Genomic DNA, 18,290 nt, shown 5'->3' on the forward strand with positions numbered 1-18,290 from the left:
GGCAATGATGAGATGACAATGGGTGTGAGCTGGGGTCACATGACCACTCACATTTATCTGTATCAGGGACTTCTCTGGTGGTCCAGTGGTCAGGATTCTGCCCTTCCCTCGCAGAGAGTACAGGGTCCATACAGGTTTCATCCCCACTGGGGACTAAGAACCTGCATGCTACATTCTGTAGCCAAGAGAAAGAAACAAACAAGCAAAAAAGGAAAATTAGCACCTTGATCGAAGACCAAAGACAGGAAATGGTCTCAGGACATTCTCAGACATGAAAGCCTTCTACCCCGCAGACTTCACAGTTGAAACTACGACAGGGTCATATACAGAGGAATGTATGCACAAAAGAGGTAGCATGATATTGCAACTGAAAGAAAAGAGAATAAATGGAAAAAACATAGATATAATGTCAGTCTCCATGAACATGAAGGGAAGTGATCCTCTGAGAATGTGAGCTGAGGATGACCTTGAGATGACAAGCTCTCCTCAAAGGCCTGACTTCAACCCAAATGAAGGATTCTGAGCTCTGGTCTGTCCCAGGAGTAGCCAGTTCTAGGTCAATTCTCACTTAGTTGACTCAGGAAAAATGAATCTCATTTCTTAATTTGTATACTGAGAACAAAATAAATCTTTTAACATATTTAGTTGACAAATTACTGTGAATGAAGATGAAGATAAGTGAAATTTGGTAATAAATACAAAGAAAAAAGACTGTTTCAGTGACCATGAGTTAGGAAATGTATTTTTTCCATTCAACATTCTGAAATTGCAAGGACTGATGTCCAACTTTTTGCTTGCTGGGAGAAACAACTGAGTTAGTCAGTCAATATCATATTACAAAGAAAATGGGTAAAAGAGTTTCTGGAAAGACATCATTGAAAATAAACTACTGGTGTGCCTTCTTCAGATGCGGTTATGGGGTATTTGAATGCATTGTCATCTTAGTACTTAAGAGGAGAAAGAACACATTGGGGCAGGAGGAGGTGATAAATGCTAGGTGACCTGCTCCTCTCCTTAGAATAATAGGAGTCTTTCCAAGGGTCTCTGAGGAAATAGTGTTCCCTTGGCTAAACCACACAGTCAATCTTTACTTTTAGAAAATGAATGTTACACTGTCTCCTCCACATTAAGGAAACGATGCAGACGTGAGGGATATGTACCTTGGACAGCTCATCTCATTTTGGATCTCATGATAAACAGGAAAATAAATAATTGTCCCCTTGCAATATTGGATGTACTGCAATTTCTCACTTACTTTACAGGTCAAATGCCCGCATCCACGTATGCTTCTCTCAAAACAAATGTCATTATCAAAATGACAGAATGCCAGCAGAGTGTATCTCTGCCAACCAGGATCCTGACGGTGCCTTCTGTTGCACCCGTGGTCATAAGAGGAACAGCCATTGGCTCATGATGTGTCACGCCAGCAGATGCAGGCTATAAACGTGGCAGCAATTTGCATCCTCTCCAACCACTTGGACACCCTCAGCTTCTACAGAAGAAGGGCCACAAGAGTCAACAAAATGAAGGCTCTGCTGTGCAGTCTTATCCTTGGTCTGCTTGTTGCCAGTCAAGGTGATGCTCAGATAGACGCCTCTCAGGTACCAGGGGCATTTGAACGTGGTCTAAGCTTGGGCGGAAGTCTTGGCGTGTATCCTTGTGAGTGTCCCTTTCAAGGTCCAGTCGTGTGGATCGCTAAGTCTAGCCATCTCTCTGCAGTTCAGAATTGTTCCATTCACTGGCTCTATACTTGCTGTTTGTGACGTCTGTATCACCTCTGCCATCTATTCACTGGCTCTCATGCTTGTTCACTGCTCTTATTAAACTGAAGGAACATCACACAGCTGTTAGACTAGGGCTCTTGTGCTTGACAAGACAGCCAATCTATCTCAGTAATTTCTCAATTATTTCCTTTACTTGACTTGAGCTTTCACATGATTCTATACCTAGGGCTGTGTTCATAAAGATAGGTAACTTCTGCTCAAATGAAAGGGCAGGGAAACTCCTGAGGGATGATGTCGAGCAGAATTTACAGAGAGGGACTACGATTTCTGAAGGGAATTTTACTTTTAGTTCACAGGAAGATGGTTAACCCATTACATTGCAGCTGATAACGTAGAGAAGATCACCGAGGGCGTGCCATTTCACATTTTCATGCGTTACATTGAGTTTGATGAAGAAAATGGCACGGTACATTTCCACTTTTATATCAAGTAAGTATAAATCACCGAAAAGGAAACCCCCCCTAAAGCCCCGACCTGAGGGAGGATGTGTCTTCCCCATCTGCAGGGAACTCTCTGGGTGATGTTGAGAGCATTACGCCCTGTCCTGTAGGGCTGAGCAGGGTCTCTAAGAGGGGGAAGGGAACAGTTCCCCTTTGAACTTCCATGGAATGTCCCAAAAACTCTGCTTAGTGGGGGAACCCAGAAGCTCCACCAGCATCAACTTATTAACGGAAAGATGGACAGGGCAGAGGGAAGGGGATCGTGTCCTGGAGCCCACAGTCCCCACCAGGGGCTTGAACCCTTCCTGCAGAATTTGTAAGAGATGGTTCCCACTGAGCACAGAATGAGAGCAAGGGGAGCACACAGTGAGCTTTGCCCTCGAGGCTTTCTCACGGGAGATTTCATCAACACTGAGTTTCCCAAAGCCCTCAGAGCCCATAGTGACATTCCCAAGTCCATTCCCAGGCACCTGCCAAGGCACGTGACAGGAGTTCCATCCCTGGGTCGGGAAGATCCCCTGGAGGAGGAAATGGCAACCCACTCCAGTATTCTTGCCTGGAGAATCCAATGCACAGAGAAGCCGGGCAGGCTACAGTCTATGCGGTTACAGAGAGTCAGACACAACTGAGTGACAAACACTTTCACTTTCATTGAAAAACCAATCACTGCCAGGGTTGTGACAACCCCCCACGTTTGTCATGAGGGCTATGCCTCTCTGTTTTCAGAAACTATATATATAAAGGAACAGTTCATTCTTTTTTCCTAACATTCTAGATTTCTCCTTGTTGATTGGCTTTACACACAACCTGTTTTGAATCTACAGGTTATCTTCAGAACTACTAGTTAGATATAGTGGGAAGAAAAACCATCCTTGCCACTTGACAGTTTTGGATCGAGGAACATATCTTGTCCCTTATGAAGGTCAGAATGCTCACCAGACTGAGGTGATACCTGACATATTTTCTTGGGTGTCACAAAGAAAGAATCTTAATTATACATCAAATTGTTATTCTCTTAAACAACCAACTTGAATATATTTTGTTTTTTAGGAAGAATGGACAATGCATAGAAAAATATACCTCAGGCCTAAAGGAAGAAACCCATTATGCTATTGACTGTAAGTATGAATGTTGCACTGGAAAGAGTATGTTCAGGTAGAAATCTTGGTCTCAACTTTCTTCAATAACGCCATACACCTGAATTCTACTCCTACTAAAAATCAGAGGTAGGGACTGGACTCCCTTCAATGGAATGTTAGTCAATGAGACCAGAGTCCAACATCCTAGGGTGTGAAGTTAAATGGGCCTTAGGAAGCGTTATATGAACAAGGCTTGTAGAGGTGACAGAATTCAAGCTGAGCTCTTTAAAATCTCAAAAGATGATGCTGTTAAAGGGCTGCAGGCAATGAGTCAGCAACTTTTGAAAACTCGGCAGTGGCCACAGAACTAGAGAAGGTCAGCTTCCATTTCAATCCCAAAGAAGGGCAATGACAAAGAATATTCAAACTGCTTCACTGTTGTGCTCAATTCACATGCGAGCAAGGGACTGCTCAAAGTCCTTCAAGCTAGAATTCAGCAGTAGGCGATCTGGGAACTTCCAGAAATATAGGCTTGATTTAGAAAAGGCAGATGAACCAGATCAAATTGTCAACAGTCAGTGGATCATTGAGAAATAGAGGCAATTCCAGAAAAAAAAAAAAAAAAAAACAATTATTTTTCCTGCTTCATTGACTATGCAAAAGTCTTTGACTGTATGGATCACAACAAACTGTGGAAAATTCTTCAAGATATGGGAATACCAGATTACCTGTCTCCTGGGAAACCTGTATGCTGATCAGTCAGTAATAGTGAGACTTGAAACAACAGGCTGGTTCAAAATTGGGAGAAGAGTACAATAAGTTAGTATGTCCTGTCATGCTGCTTATATAACTTACATGCAGAGTACATCATGCTAAATGCGAGGCTGGAATGAAGATGGCTGGCAGAAATATCCACAGCCTCAGATATGCACATGATACCACTTTAATGGAAGAAAGTGAAGAGGATCTAAAGTGTCTCTTGATGACGGTGAAAGAGGAGACTGGAAATGCTGGTCTGAAACTCAACATTCAAAAACGCGAAGATCATGGCATCTGGTCCCCTCACTTTATGGCAACTAGAAAGGGGAGAGAGTGTGAGCAGCAACAGATTTTCTCTTCTTGAGCTGCAAAATTTCTGTGGTCTGTAACTGCAGCCACATAATTAAAAGATGCTTGCTCCTTAGAAAGAAAGCTATGACAACGAAGACAGCGTATTAAAATGCAGAGACATCACTTTGCCAACAAAGGTCCATAGAGTCAACAGTGTGCTTCTACTCAGCAGTTTTGTATGTCTTTGAGACATAAAGAATGTTGAGTTGATACTTTCAAATGGTGGTGCTGGAGAAGACTCTTGAGAGTCCCTAGGACTCCAAGGAGAGGAAACCAGTCAAACCTAAAGGAGATCAAGCAAGAATCTTCACTGGAAGGACTGATGCTGAAGTCTCAGTACGATGGCCACCTGTTGCGAAGATTTGCCTCACTAGAAAAGACCCTGATGCTGGGGAAGATCGAAGGTCAAAGGAGGACGGGGCGCCAGAGGATGAGATGGTTGGATGGCATCATTGACTCAATGGACATGAATTTGAGCAAATTCTAGAAGATCATGGAGGACAGAGGAGCCTGGTGTCGAACAGTCATTGGGGTCACAGAGAGTCAGCTATGACATAGCAATTAAATATCAGCAAGAACAATGAGACCAAGCATGAGTGTAGAATTTGTATTTCGTAGGGTTCTCACAGATCATTTACAACAGGCTTATGAACTGATGTCTCAGGGGTCTATCTTGAGTTTGCACATCAGTGCTATTCACTTTTGAAAAACAATCTTAAGATGTCGTTGGCCATCCAAGCTGAGATGGATGAACTTGAAATCAAGGAAATCATTGTGAGTTCAAACATAAATGCAGCTTCTATTTAAAGCAATGGGGATGCTGGCTAAGCTTCGTATCTCTGAGCTCTTTATAATGGCCCTAAATAACATTATTATTTTTTCATGGCCTAGGGGGAACATACTTGATTGAAATTTAAACGCATCATATGTGTACACAACCCTTACCCAAGCTAAGCAGTGGCACAGCGCATATGCGATGATCACACATTAGTAAAATTCATGCCTGAAATATTTCCCTGTACTTTTCATTGTTAACTTCTAACATATGATGTTTTCTAAATTATGCTTTCATTTTCCTGTTCCCATTCTGTGATTTCCCTTGGCCGAATTGTGAATTCTTCCACTGTCTTTCTGATTCTCCATTTATTTTTAATTTTTTAAAATTAATTTTAATTTTTACTTTATTTTGCTTTACAATACTGTTTTGGTTTTGCCATACATTGACATGAATCCACCATGGGTGTACATGCGATCCCAAACATGAACCCTCCTCCCACCTCCCACCCCATATCATCTCTTTGGATCATCCCCGTGCACCAGTCCCAAGCATCCTATGTCCTGTATCAAACATAGACTGGTGATTCGTTTCTTAGATGATAGTATACATGTTAGAATGCCATTCTCCCAAATCATCCCACCCTCTCCCTCTCCCTCAGAGTCCAAATGTCCGCTTTACACATCTGTGTCTCTTTCGCTGTCTCACATACAGGGTCATCATCACCATCTTTCTAAATTCCATATATATGTGTTAGTATACTGTATTGGTGTTTTTCTTTCTGGCTTACTTCACTCTGTATAATCGGCTCCAGTTTCATCCATCTCATTAGAACTGATTCCAATGTATTCTTTTTAATGGCTGAGTAATACTCCATTGTGTATATGTACCACAGCTTTCTTATCCATTCATCTGCTGATGGACATCTAGGTTGTTTCCATGTCCTGGCTATTATAAACAGTGCTGCGATGAACACTGGGGTACATTGTCTCTTTTTATTTTGGTGTCCTCAGTGTGTATGTCCAGCAGTGGGATTGCTGGGTCATAAGGCAGTTCTATTTGCAATTTTTTGAGGAGTCTCCACACTGTTCTCCATAGTGGCTGTACTAGTTTGCATTCCCACCAACAGTGCAAGAGGGTTCCCTTTTCTCCACACCCTCTCCAGCATTTATTGCTTACAGATTTTTGGATCGCAGCCATTCTGACTGGTGTGAAGTGGTACCTCATTGTGGTCTTGATTTGCGTTTCTCTAATAATGAGTGATGTTGAGCATCTTTTCATGTGTTTGTTAGCCATCCGTATGTCTTCTTTGGAGAAATGTCTATTTAGTTCTTTGGCCCATTTTTTGATTGGGTCGTTTATTTTTCTGGAATTGAGCTGCATAAGTTGCTTGTATATTTTTGAGATTAGTTGTTTGTCAGTTGCTTCATTTGCTATTATTTTCTCGCATTCAGAAGGCTGTCTTTTCACCTTGTTTATATTTTCCTTTGCTGTGCAGAAGCTTTTAATTTTAATTAGATCCCTTTTGTTTATTTTTGCTTTTATTTCCAGAATTCTGGGATATGGATCATACAGCATCCTGCTGTGATTTATTTCAGAGAGTGTTTTGCCTATGTTCTCCTCTAGGAGTTTTATAGTTTCTGATCTTATGTTTAGATCTTTAATCCATTTTGAGTTTATTTTTGTATGTGGTGTTAGAAAGTGATCTAGTTTCTAAAGTCAGGAACAAGACAAGGGTGCCCACTTTCACCACTACTATTCAACATAGTTTTGGAAGTTTTGGCCACAGCAATCAGAGCAGAAAAAAAAAAAAATAAAAGGAATCCAAATTGGAAAAGAAGAAGTAAAACTCTCACTGTTTGCAGATGACATGATCCTCTACATAGAAAACCCTAAAGACTCTACCAGAAAATTGCTAGTGCTAATCAATGAATATAGTAAAGTGGCAGGATATAAAATCAACACACAGAAATCCTTTGCATTCCTATACGCTAATAATGAGAAAGTAGAAAAAGAAATTAAGGAAACAATTCCATTCACCATTGCAACGAAAAGAATAAAATACTTAGGAATATGTCTACTTAAAGAAACTAAAGACCTATATATAGAAAACTAAAAAACACTGATGAAAGAAATCAAAGAGGACAGTAATAGATGGAGAAATATACCGTGTTCATGGATTGGAAGAATCAATATAGTGAAAATGAGTATACTACCCAAAGCAATCTACAGATTCAATGTGATCCCTATCAAGCTACCAGCGATATTTTTTCACAGAACTAGAACAAATATTCTCAAGATTTGTATGGAAATACAAAAAACCTCGAATAGCCAAAGCAATCTTGAGAAAGAAGAATGAAACTGGAGGAATCAACTTGCCTGACTTCAGCTCTAATACAAAGCCACAGTCATCGACAGTATGGTACTGGCACAAAGACAGAAATATAGATCAATGGAACAAAATAGAAAGCCCAGAGATAAATCCACACACATATGGACACCTTATCTTTGACAAAGGAGGCAAGACTATACAATGGAGTAAAGACAATCTCTTTAACAAGTCGTGTTGGGAAAACTGCTTCTCCATTTTTGCAATCTGTTTTAGCTTGACTTTTACACAGTGACTAAACAAGGGAGATAAACAGAAGTGCAAGGCGTCTTGGAAGGTCTCTTGGGGACCAGCCATTGCAGCCTTCAGCTTTGTTTTGGGGACTGTGAGGTGTACCTGCATCAGGCCCAGTACAGCAGTGGCCTTGATGGTGAGCTGATGCCCAGAAGACAGGTTACTCTCACTGTCTCATCCTTTCATGAACATGACAGTCAATTCAGTGATGCTGCTATGCTAACCTTGTGAAGCCATGGTGAACCACAGCTGGTCAATGATAATCTGAGGACATGCATAGTATGAACTAAGTTCTCCCAACGTGAGCAAGGCTGGTGGACTCAGCGTGCCCTTGGGAAAATTGCATATTCTTGTCAGGGCTATGAGACTTTGAAGCTGTTTTTTTTTTTTTTTCTTTTTTCCAAGCACACTAAAAATTTTCAGTGTTTCAGAGACAGAGCAAGTGGTGTTTTCAAGGTTCAAGAACACAGACGGGCGTTTTTACATGCCATGTTGCTGAGTGGTTACAGGAAGTTGAGATGAAGGCCAGGAAAATGAGAAGGGATGTAGAGAGTGCAGTGTGACACACAGTAGGTCAGAAATGTTTCTTGTCCAGACACATGGGGCAGAGTGGACGGGCAGGACAGAGAGGACAGTCAGTGATTCAGGAGTGGAAGGAGGTCACCTCTAGGTGGTCACTGCCTACACGTCCCAGCAGGTATGCTGCCTTCACACCAGCAGACACAGCAGTGGGCTGTATCATACCCCAGACTGAGGGGGTCAGGAAGCATAATACTTAAAGTGTTCACAAGGTTGCCGGGCCTGGCGTATGCACTCAGCAACAGAAGGTAATGAACACAGGGTAGGTTGATTTTAGTCAAGAGAAACCAATTTTGTGGCTAGGGTGACAGACATACACAGAATTTTAGAACTTGTATTTGATAACACGTTCATGATGTTTTAAAACACTCTCAGGAACTTCCCCGGTGGTCCAGGGGATAAGAATTCTGCCTGCCAGGGCAGTGGTCATAGGTTTGATCCCTAGTCTGAGAAAATTCCAAACGCTTTGGGTCGTCTAAGCTCATGCACCACAACTACTGATCGTGCACTCTACAGCCCCCGAGCTGCAACTACTGAAGCCCCCGCAGCCCAGAGCCTGTGCTCGGCCACAAGGGAAGGCACTGCATTAAGAAGCTCGCACACCACACCAGACTGCACTCCACAGTCACCACACGTGGAGAAAGCCCACAGGCAGCAGGGAAGACATAGCAAGTCAAAAAACAATGCAGAAAATGAATCTGTGGGGTTCATTAGAACACACGTTCTAATGTGGTAAGCATCTTGCTAAGACAGCAAGGAGTGACTGGTTAATGGTAGGAAAAGGTGGGGGTGAGGAAAAGCCGTGCCTCCTTTCCTTGCTGTGGTCAACGGTAGCATTCTGTGCACACAGGGAGTGAGTGGGTCAATACACAATGGACCGTTCTTCATACCCACTGTATGCAGCAATAATCTAACTGACAACTAGTTAAGGTGGGGCTGTTTGTATCTTTTCTCTCTCTCACAGACGCGGGTCACAATGAATTTCAACTCATTAGTGGGGACAAGGACTATCTCATAGCACGTGATCTCAACGTGGATGCAGATGGCAAGGAGACAGAACTGGTGGGATTATTTGGTAGGTATGACATCCTAAAATTCCCACTGATATGGAAATGTTACATGTCCACTGTCAAGACTTTCAGTTAGAATATCAGGAGGTATTGACAGTATTCAGGGTGCAAGGCCTGCATCTTTATGCTCACAGAATTAAGGATCCTGGAAGGTAATCTACCAAGAAACAGGAGGCCATAGGGTGCAGAATATCATATCATCAGACATTTCAAGATGATTCTTTTCTGTTGAAATTTTAAAAATGAAGTTTTACTAGAAACATTTTTTAATATTTTATGTTGAATGTTGACTATTAAATGTTGAAATATTTAATATTTCAACTAATTTCATGCCGTGGCTATAATGAGACTGACTTTCTTTCATTTTTAAATTTTTATCTATTTTTTTAATTGAAGGATAACTGCTTTATTCAATGGTGTTGTTTTCTGTCAAACATCAACATGAATCAGCCATACATATACAAGTGCTTCTCTTGCCTGGAAAATCCCATGGATGAAGGAGCCTGGTGGGCTGCAGTCCATGGGGTCACTGAGAATTGGACACAACTCAGTGACTTCACTTTCCCTTTTCACTTTCACGCATTGGAGAAGGAAATGGCAACCCACTCCAGTGTTCTTGCCTGGAGAATCCCAGGGACGGCAGAGCCTGGTGGGCTGCCATCTATGGGGTCGCACAGAGTTGGACACGAATGAACCGACTTAGCAGCAACAGCAGCAGCAGCAGCATACATGTGCTTGTGTGAAAGTTGCTTAGTCATGTCTGATTGTTTATGACTCCATGGACTATACAGTCCATGTAATTCTTCAGGCCAGAATACTGCAGTGGGTAGCCTTTCCCTTCTCCAGGGTATCTTCCCAACTCAAGGATCAAACCCAGGTCTCCTGCATGAGGAATCTTTACTAGCAGAGCCGCAAGGGAAGCCCATAAGTACACATGTGTCCCCTCCTTTTTGAACCTCCCTCCCATCTCCCTCCCCATCCCACCCCTCTAGGTTGATACAGAGCCCCTGTTTGAGTTCCCTGAGACATACAGTAATTTTCCTTTTTCCATCTAATTTAGAAATGGTCATGTAAGTTTATATGTCACTCTCTCCATACATCTCACCGTCTCCTCCCCTCTCCCCATGCCCATAAGTCTCTTCTCTATGACAGTTTTTCCACTGATGCCCTGCAAATAAGTTCATTATCAGTACCATCTTTCTAGATTCCATATATGTGCAGATTCTATAGCTATGTGTTTGTATACAATATCAGTTTTCTGACGTACTGGAAGCCTTGGAGCAGACACTTACAGGATAAATCTTTGCCCTTTTCCACATTTCAAATGTATTGTTCCTATGAACACTGACATCACTCCCTAACCACACAGAAGCCCTGAGAGGTGTGTGTGCCATGGGGACAACAGGTGTCTATTTCAGAAAAGGTTATTGGGTAGAACAGTAGGTTCATGAAAGAGTAAATTGCCCTCTGGCGTTAAGTGCAAACTGGAGAACGTGTCTGTGGAAGGAGAGAAGTGTTTTTCCTAATAAGCTGGGTCTAGAAACAGAGATGAGTGACAGTTAGCTATACGAGGAAGGTGTTAGAAGCAAGTAGGTTCCATATTAGGACGAACTGAGGCCCAGATTCTTGGAGATCCTGGCAAGTCTTTGTCATCCAGCTCCTGATGCTGAAGGGGAGGGTGTCCTGCTCACCAAGTTGGACTGGGCTCAATTCTAAAGACAGAAATTATATGTCTGTGTTGCAGCAACCGTTTGAACGTCTTAGATTATACAAGTGAACATCTGATTGGCATGTTCCATTCATGGTTCTGTAGATTTAGGAATATCCATGGGTTCCCAGGGATCAACTATTCTGCTTTTTGCATGGTGATTTGACAGGCGCAGGAAATAATGTTGATCCAAAGCACGAAGAGGAGTTCAGAAATGCAGTGAGAGAAAGAGGGATTCCAGAAGAAAATATCCGGAATTTCATCGATAATGGTAATGGAATTATACTTCTTTCCCTGACCATACCATTCACCTGGTGTGTAAATATCAGGGAACAAATCAGCTTATTCAAAATTTCTTCTTCCACAAGTCATCTCTTTTAAGATCCGTTATTTAAAAAAAAAAAAAAGGAAGAGAGAACAAAACGTTGGAGATGCTGGGAATGTTAGTAATTGGTGGCTCTTTTATTTCTGCCATTTTGTTTTTCCCCAGATGACTGTCCAGAGGAGTGAAAACCAGTGACTCTGATATTTTGTAAGTAAACATGGTCCGAAAAAAAAAAATGGTTCGTTATTAGTGGTGCCCCTTCCAGATGAAGTAAGAAGGTCACACCGTTATTCCATGCATGTGAAATGTTTATCTCAACAGTTTAAACGTGTCACTAAAGACTTTTTTTGTTCCATAATTTCGCTGCTCTTGAGCCATATTAAGTTGCAAACAGCTTGGTTGAGCAGCTGTGGTGAGAGGGTCGTATCCTACGGGAATCTTGCAGACCAGAGTCATCAGAGAGAAGAGGAATCCCCATGAGTAGGTGGAAACTATCAGTGTTCCCATGCATCCTGACCTTGCGGTTGTCCCCACACATACCTCCTCCGGGAGTATCGGTGTTAAAGAAGCAGGGCTTCCCTGATGACTCAGTTGGTATAGAACCCGCCTGCAATGCAGGAGGACCCGGTTCAATTCCTGGGTCGGGAAGATATGCTAGAGAAGAGAAAGGCTACCCACTCCAGGATTCTTTGGGCTTCCCTTGTGGCTCAGCTGGGAAGACCTGGGTTTGATTCCTGGGTTGGGAAGAGGCCTTGGAAAAGGGGAAAGCTTCTCCAGTATTCTTTCCTGGAGCATCTCCATGGACAGAGGAACCTGGTGGGCTCTAGTCCATGGGGTCACAAAGAGTTGGACATGACTGAGTAACTTTCATTTTCACCTAGATATCACTTCTGCATGGGACTTTATTTACTTGTGAACACAGTGAGGGAAGAAGAGTGCTAAGACCAGTGGAAGCAACATGGTTATTACAACTGTTGCAATAATCTCTTAGAATAGCTAGTGTTTAATCTCCCCCTGATTGGCAGTTAGAAAGATCTTCCTAAGATAGGATGGTCCTAGGATACACTCCCAGGGGACACATGTTGCTAAGAGTCCAAAACGAAAACCTGGGAATGCTAGATATACAAAAGTAGAGATAGAAGGGGGATGATGGGATGATAAGGGGTGTGAGCTGGGGTCACATGACCACTCAAATTTATCTGTATCAGGGACTTCTCTGGTGGTCCAGTGGTCAGGATTCTGCCCTTCCCTCACACAGAGTACAGGGTTCACATAGGGTTCATCCCCATTGGGGAGCTAAGAACCTGCATGCTGCATGCTGTAGTCAAGATAAAGAAACAAACAAGTAAAGAAGGAAAATTAGTGTCTTGATCAAAGACCAAAGACAGGAAACGGTTTCACGATATTCTGAGACATGAAAACCTTCTATCACGCAGACTTCACAGCTGAAACTACGACAGGGTGATATACAGAGGAATGCATGAACAAAAGAGATAGCATGCTATTGCAACTGAAAGAAAAGAGAATAAAAGGAAAAAACATAGATATAATGTCGGTCCCCATGAACATGAAGGAAAGTGATCTTCTGAGGATGTGAGCTGAGGATGACCTTGAGATGACAAGCTCTCCTCAAAGTCTGACTTCAACCCAAATGAAAAATTCTGAACTCTAATTTTTCCCAGGAGAAGTTCTCACTTAGCTGACTCAGAAACCCTGAATCTCATCGTTTCTTCCTTTCTATACTCAGAACTTAACTGATCTTTTAATGTGTTTATTTGATTAATTCCCATGAATGAAGATGAAAGTGAGTTAAATTTGATAAAAAATTTTAAAAAATGACTCACTGTTTCAGTGACCTTGAGTCAGAAAATTTATTTTTTCCATTCAAAATTCTAAAAGTGGCAAGAACTGCTGTCCAGTACTTTTGCTCACTGGGAGAAACAACTGAGTTAGTGAGTAAATATTATATTACAGATTAAATGGGTAGAAGTTTGTCTGGAGAGAAATCACTGAAAATAAACTACTGGTGTGCATTCTTCAGATGACTTTAAGTGGCATTTTTACCAGATCGTCCTCAGTAATTAGGAGGAAAAAGCCCACATTGGGGCAGGAGAAGGTGGTAAACGCTTGTGCTGACCTGTTCCCCACCTCAGAAAAATAGGAATATTTCCAAGGGTCTCTTAGGAAGTAATGTTCCCTTGGCTAAACCACACAGTCAATCTTTACTTTTAGAAAATAAATGTTAGACTGTCTCCACCACATTAACAGAACCATGCAGAAGTGAGGCATATGCATCTTGAAGAGGTCATCTCACTTTTGGATCTCATGATGAACAGGAAAATAAATAATTGTCCCCTTGCAATATTGGATCTACTGCAATTTCTCACTTACTTTAAAGGTCAAATGCCCACATCTATATATGCTTCTCTGAAAACAAATATCATTATTAAAATGACAGAATGCCAGAAAAGTGTATCTCTGCCAACCAGGATCCTGAAGGTGCCTTCCGTTGCACCTGTGGTCATATGAGGAACAGCCATTGGCTCATGAGCTGTCACGCCAGCAGATGCAGGCGATAAAAGCGGCAGCAATTTTGCATCCTCTCCAACCACTGGGACACCCTCAGCTTCTCCAGAAGAAGGGCCACGAGAGTCAACAAGATGAAGGTTCTGCTGTGCAGTCTTGTCCTTAGTCTGCTTGTTGCCAGTCAAGGTGATGCTCAGATAGACGCCTCTCAGGTACCAGGGGCATTTGAACGGTGGTCCTAGCTTGGGAGGAAGTCTTAGTGAGTATTGATGTGAGTGTCCCTTTCGAGGTTTGGTCATGTGGACTGCTAAGTCTAGCCATGTCCCTGCAACTGAGAATTGCTCCCTTCACGGGCTCTATACCTGCTGTTTGTGATGTCTGTATCATCTCTCATGTTCACTACTCTTGTAAAATGGAAGGAAGACCACACAGCTGCTGGATTAAGGCTGTGGCATTTGACAAGATAGCTTAAGCTATCTCAGTAATACCTCAATTATTTCCTTAATGTGACATGAGTTTTCCTATGATTTTATACCTAGGGCTGTGTTGGTAAAGATAGGTAACTTCGGCTAAGTGAAAGGGCAGGGAAACTCCTGAGGGATGATGTTGGGCAGAATTTGCAGAGATGGACTGCGATTTCTGAAGGGAATTTAACTTTTAGTTCACAGGAAGATGGTTAACCTATTACATGGCAGCCAATAACATAGAGAAGATCACCGAGGGTGCGCCATTCTACGCTTTCATGCGTTACATTGAGTTTGATGAAGAAAATGGCACCATACTGATGCATTTTTATGTCAAGTAAGTAAAAATCACGCAAAAGGAAAACACCGGTAAACCCCCGACTGAGGGAGGGTGTGTCTTCCCAGTCTGCAGGGAGCTCTCTGGGTGGTAGAGGAAGATGCCCTGAGCTGTGAGGCTGGGCAAGTTCTCTGAGCTGGGGGGAAGGTGGTTCCACCGTGAGCCTCCAGGGAATGCCCTGAAAATTTTGCTTAGAGGGAGAACCCAGAAGCACTACTGGCATCAACTCAGTAAAGGAAAGAGGGACACGGCAGAGGGAAGAGGCTCGTGTCCTGGAGCCCACAGTCCCCACCAGGGGCTTAACTCCTTCCTGCAGAATTTGTAAGAGACAGTTCCCACTGAGCACAGAAGTGAGAGCAAGGGGAGAGCAAACAGTGAGCTCTGCCCTCGGGGCTTCCTCACGGGAGGTTTCATCACCACTGAGTTTCCCAAAGCCTTCAGAGCCCCTAGTGACGTTCCTAAGTCCCTTCCCAGGCGCCTGCCAAAGCATGTGACAGGAGTTCCATCCCTGGGTCGGGAAGATCCCCTGGAGGAGGAAATGGTGACCCACTCCAGTATTCTTGCCTGGAGAATCCCACGGACGGAGATGCCTGGAGGGCTACAGTCCAAGGGGTCACAAAGAGTCAGACAGGACTGAGCTATCAAGCACACACACACACAGATCCAAGTACCATTCATGGAATGGCCACTATACCAAAGACGCTTCCTAGGAACATGCAAGTATGGCAGAAATCAACATATTTGCTCACCAATTATCCCCCCAAATGAGAACATGTAAACTCAGGTATGCATTGTGTGGAATAAAAATATCAAGAAAAGAAACAACTAAATGTTCTATGCTTGGAGACATGGCTTTATAAATATATATAACTGATTGACTGCAGCCATGAAATTAAAAGATGCTTACTCCTTGGAAGGAAAGGTATGACCAACCTAGATAGCATATTCGAAAGCAGAGACATTACTTTGCTAACAAAGGTCCGTCTAGTCAGGCTATGTTTTTTCCAGTGGTCATGTATGGATGTGAGAGTTGGACTGTGAAGAAAGCTGAGCGCCGAAGAATTGATGTCTTTGAAATGTGGTGCTGGAGAAGACTTTTGAGAGTCCCTTGGACTGCAAGGAGATCCAACCAGTCCATTCTGAAGGAGATCAGCCCTGGAATTTCTTTGGGAGGACTGATGCTAAAGCTGAAACTCCAGTACTTTGGCCACCTCATGTGAAGAGTTGACTCATTGGAAAAGACTTTGATGCTGGGAGTGATTGGGGGCAGGAGAAGAAGGGGACGACCAAGGATGAGATGGCTGGATGGCATCACGGACTCGATGGATGCGAGACTGAGTGAACTCCGGGAGATGGTGATGGACAGGGAGGCTTGGTGTGCTGCGATTCATGGGGTCGCAAAGAGTCAGACACGATTGAGCAACTGAACTGAACAGAATCTTTCTGAAATCAATTTTACCTGGAATAAGAAATGGCAACCCACTCCAGTATTCTCTCCTAGACTTAGCTGGTGGCTCCGTTCCTAAGAATCCGTCTGCCAATGCAGGAGACATGAGCTCCATCTAGGTCTGGAGGGAAGCCACATGCCCGGGAGCAAGTAAGCCCATGTGCTATGATGAGTGAGCCTTGGGCTATATGCTCCACAGGAGGAGAAGAAACCATGGTGAGAAATCCCAGCACTGCAACTAGAGAGTGATGACCCTTGCCCTCGGCAACAGAGAGCAGCCTGAGTGGCAAAAAGACACAACACACTCAGAAAAGAAACAGTTTTGTTTTTAAAAACAGTTATAAAAATTCTCCAGCACACCTCTTTTTCTTCAGTTCAGTTCAGTTCAGCCACTCAGTCGTGTCCGACTCTTTGCAACCCCACGGACTGCAGCTCGTCAGGCCTCCCTGTCCATCACCAACTCCCAGAACTTGCTCAAACTCATGTCCATTGAGTCGTGATGCTATCCACCCATCTCACCCTCTGTCGTCCCCTTCTCCTCCTGCCCTCAATCTTTTTCAGAATCAGGGTCTTTTCCAAGGAGTCAGTTCTTTGCATCAGGTGGCCAGAGTATTGGAGTTTCCGCTTCAGCATCAGTGTTTCCAATGAATATTCAAGACTGATGTCCTTTAGGATGGTGGGTCTCCTTGCAGTCCAAGGGACTCTCAGGAGTGTTCTGCAACACCACATTTCAAAAGCATGAATTCTTCAGCACTCAACTTTCTTGAGAGTCCATCTTCACATCCATACATGACTACTGGAAAAACCATAGGCTCAACTAGATTGACCTTTGTTTGCAAAGCAATGTCTCTGCTTTTCAATATGCTGTCTAGGTCGGTCATAACTTTCGTTCCAAGGAGTAAGCATCTTTTAATTTTATGGCTGCAGTCACCATCTGCAGTGATTTAGGAGCCCCCCAAAATAAAGTCAGCCACTGTTTCCACTGTTTCCCCATCAATTGGCCATGAAGTGATGGGACCGGATGTCATGAACTTCGTTTTCTGAATGTTGAGCTTTAAGCCAACTGTTTCACTCTCCTCTTTCACTTTCATCAAGAGGCTCTTTACTTCTTCTTTACTTTCTGCCATAAGGGTGGTGTCCGCTGCATATCTGAGGTTACTGATATTTCTCCTGGCAATCTAGATTCCAGCTTGCGCTTCTTCCAGCCCAGCTTTTCTCATGATGTACTCTGCATATAAGTTAAATAAGCAGGGTGACAGTATACAGCCTTGACATAGTCCTTGCCTGATTTGGAATCAGTCGGTTGTTCCATGTTCAGTTCTAACTATTGCTTCCTGACCTGCATACAGATTTCTCAAGATGCAGGTCAGGTGTTCTGGTATTCCCATCACTTGAAGAATTTTCCACAGTTGATTATGATCCACACAGTCCAAGGCTTTGGCATAGTCAATAAGCAGAAGTAGATGTTTTTCTGGAACTCTCTTGCTTTTATGATGATCCAATGGATGTTGGCAATGTGATCTCTGTTCCCTCTGCCTTTTTGAAATCCAGCTTGATCATCTGGAAGTTCACAGTTTATGTGCATTTGAAGCCTGGCTTGGAGAACTGTGAGCATTACTTTGCTAGTGTGTGAGATAAGTGCAATTCTGCAGTAGTTTGAGCGTTCTTTGGCATTGCCTTTCTTTGGGACTGGAATGAAAACTGACCTTTTTCAGTCCTGTGGCCACTGGTGAGTTTTCCAAATTTGCTGGCATATTGAGTGCAGCACTTTCACAGCATCATCTTTCAGGATTTCAAATAGTTCAACTGGAATTCCATCACCTCCACTAGCTTTATTCGTAGTGATGTTTCCTAAGGCTTACTTGACTTCACATGCCTGGGTGTCTGGCTCTAGGTGAGTGATCACACCATCGTGATTATCTGGGTCATGAAGATCTTTTTTGTAGAGTTTTCCCGTGTATTCTTGCCACCTCTTCTTAATATCATCTGCTTCTGTTATGCCCATACCATTTCTGTCCTTTAT

General features: G+C 43.0%; 1 protein-coding gene across 2 annotated transcripts in view; it reads left to right on the forward strand.

The window, feature by feature from the left end:
* Positions 1 to 1,456: 1,456 nt before the first annotated feature.
* LOC102189749 (odorant-binding protein-like) overlaps positions 1,457 to 18,290 on the forward strand; it is a 29,261-nt gene continuing 12,427 nt past the window's right edge. Inside the window, exons 1-6 of one of the 2 annotated variants that reach the window (XM_018044612.1) lie at positions 1,457 to 1,601; positions 2,074 to 2,213; positions 3,275 to 3,342; positions 9,355 to 9,465; positions 11,338 to 11,439; positions 11,659 to 11,700. In XM_018044612.1, coding sequence (XP_017900101.1) covers positions 1,524 to 1,601; positions 2,074 to 2,213; positions 3,275 to 3,342; positions 9,355 to 9,465; positions 11,338 to 11,439; positions 11,659 to 11,678 — 519 coding nt within the window. In that variant the 5' untranslated portion in view covers positions 1,457 to 1,523 and the 3' untranslated portion in view covers positions 11,679 to 11,700. Of the gene's footprint in view, positions 1,602 to 2,073; positions 2,214 to 3,274; positions 3,343 to 9,354; positions 9,466 to 11,337; positions 11,440 to 11,658; positions 11,701 to 14,109; positions 14,232 to 14,680; positions 14,821 to 18,290 lie in introns of those variants that run through there. The other variant, XR_001917657.1, reaches the window with a different exon arrangement.

The sequence above is a fragment of the Capra hircus genome, unplaced genomic scaffold (genome assembly GCF_001704415.2).
Source record: "Capra hircus breed San Clemente unplaced genomic scaffold, ASM170441v1, whole genome shotgun sequence".
In the NCBI taxonomy this organism is placed as follows: domain Eukaryota; kingdom Metazoa; phylum Chordata; class Mammalia; order Artiodactyla; family Bovidae; genus Capra; species Capra hircus.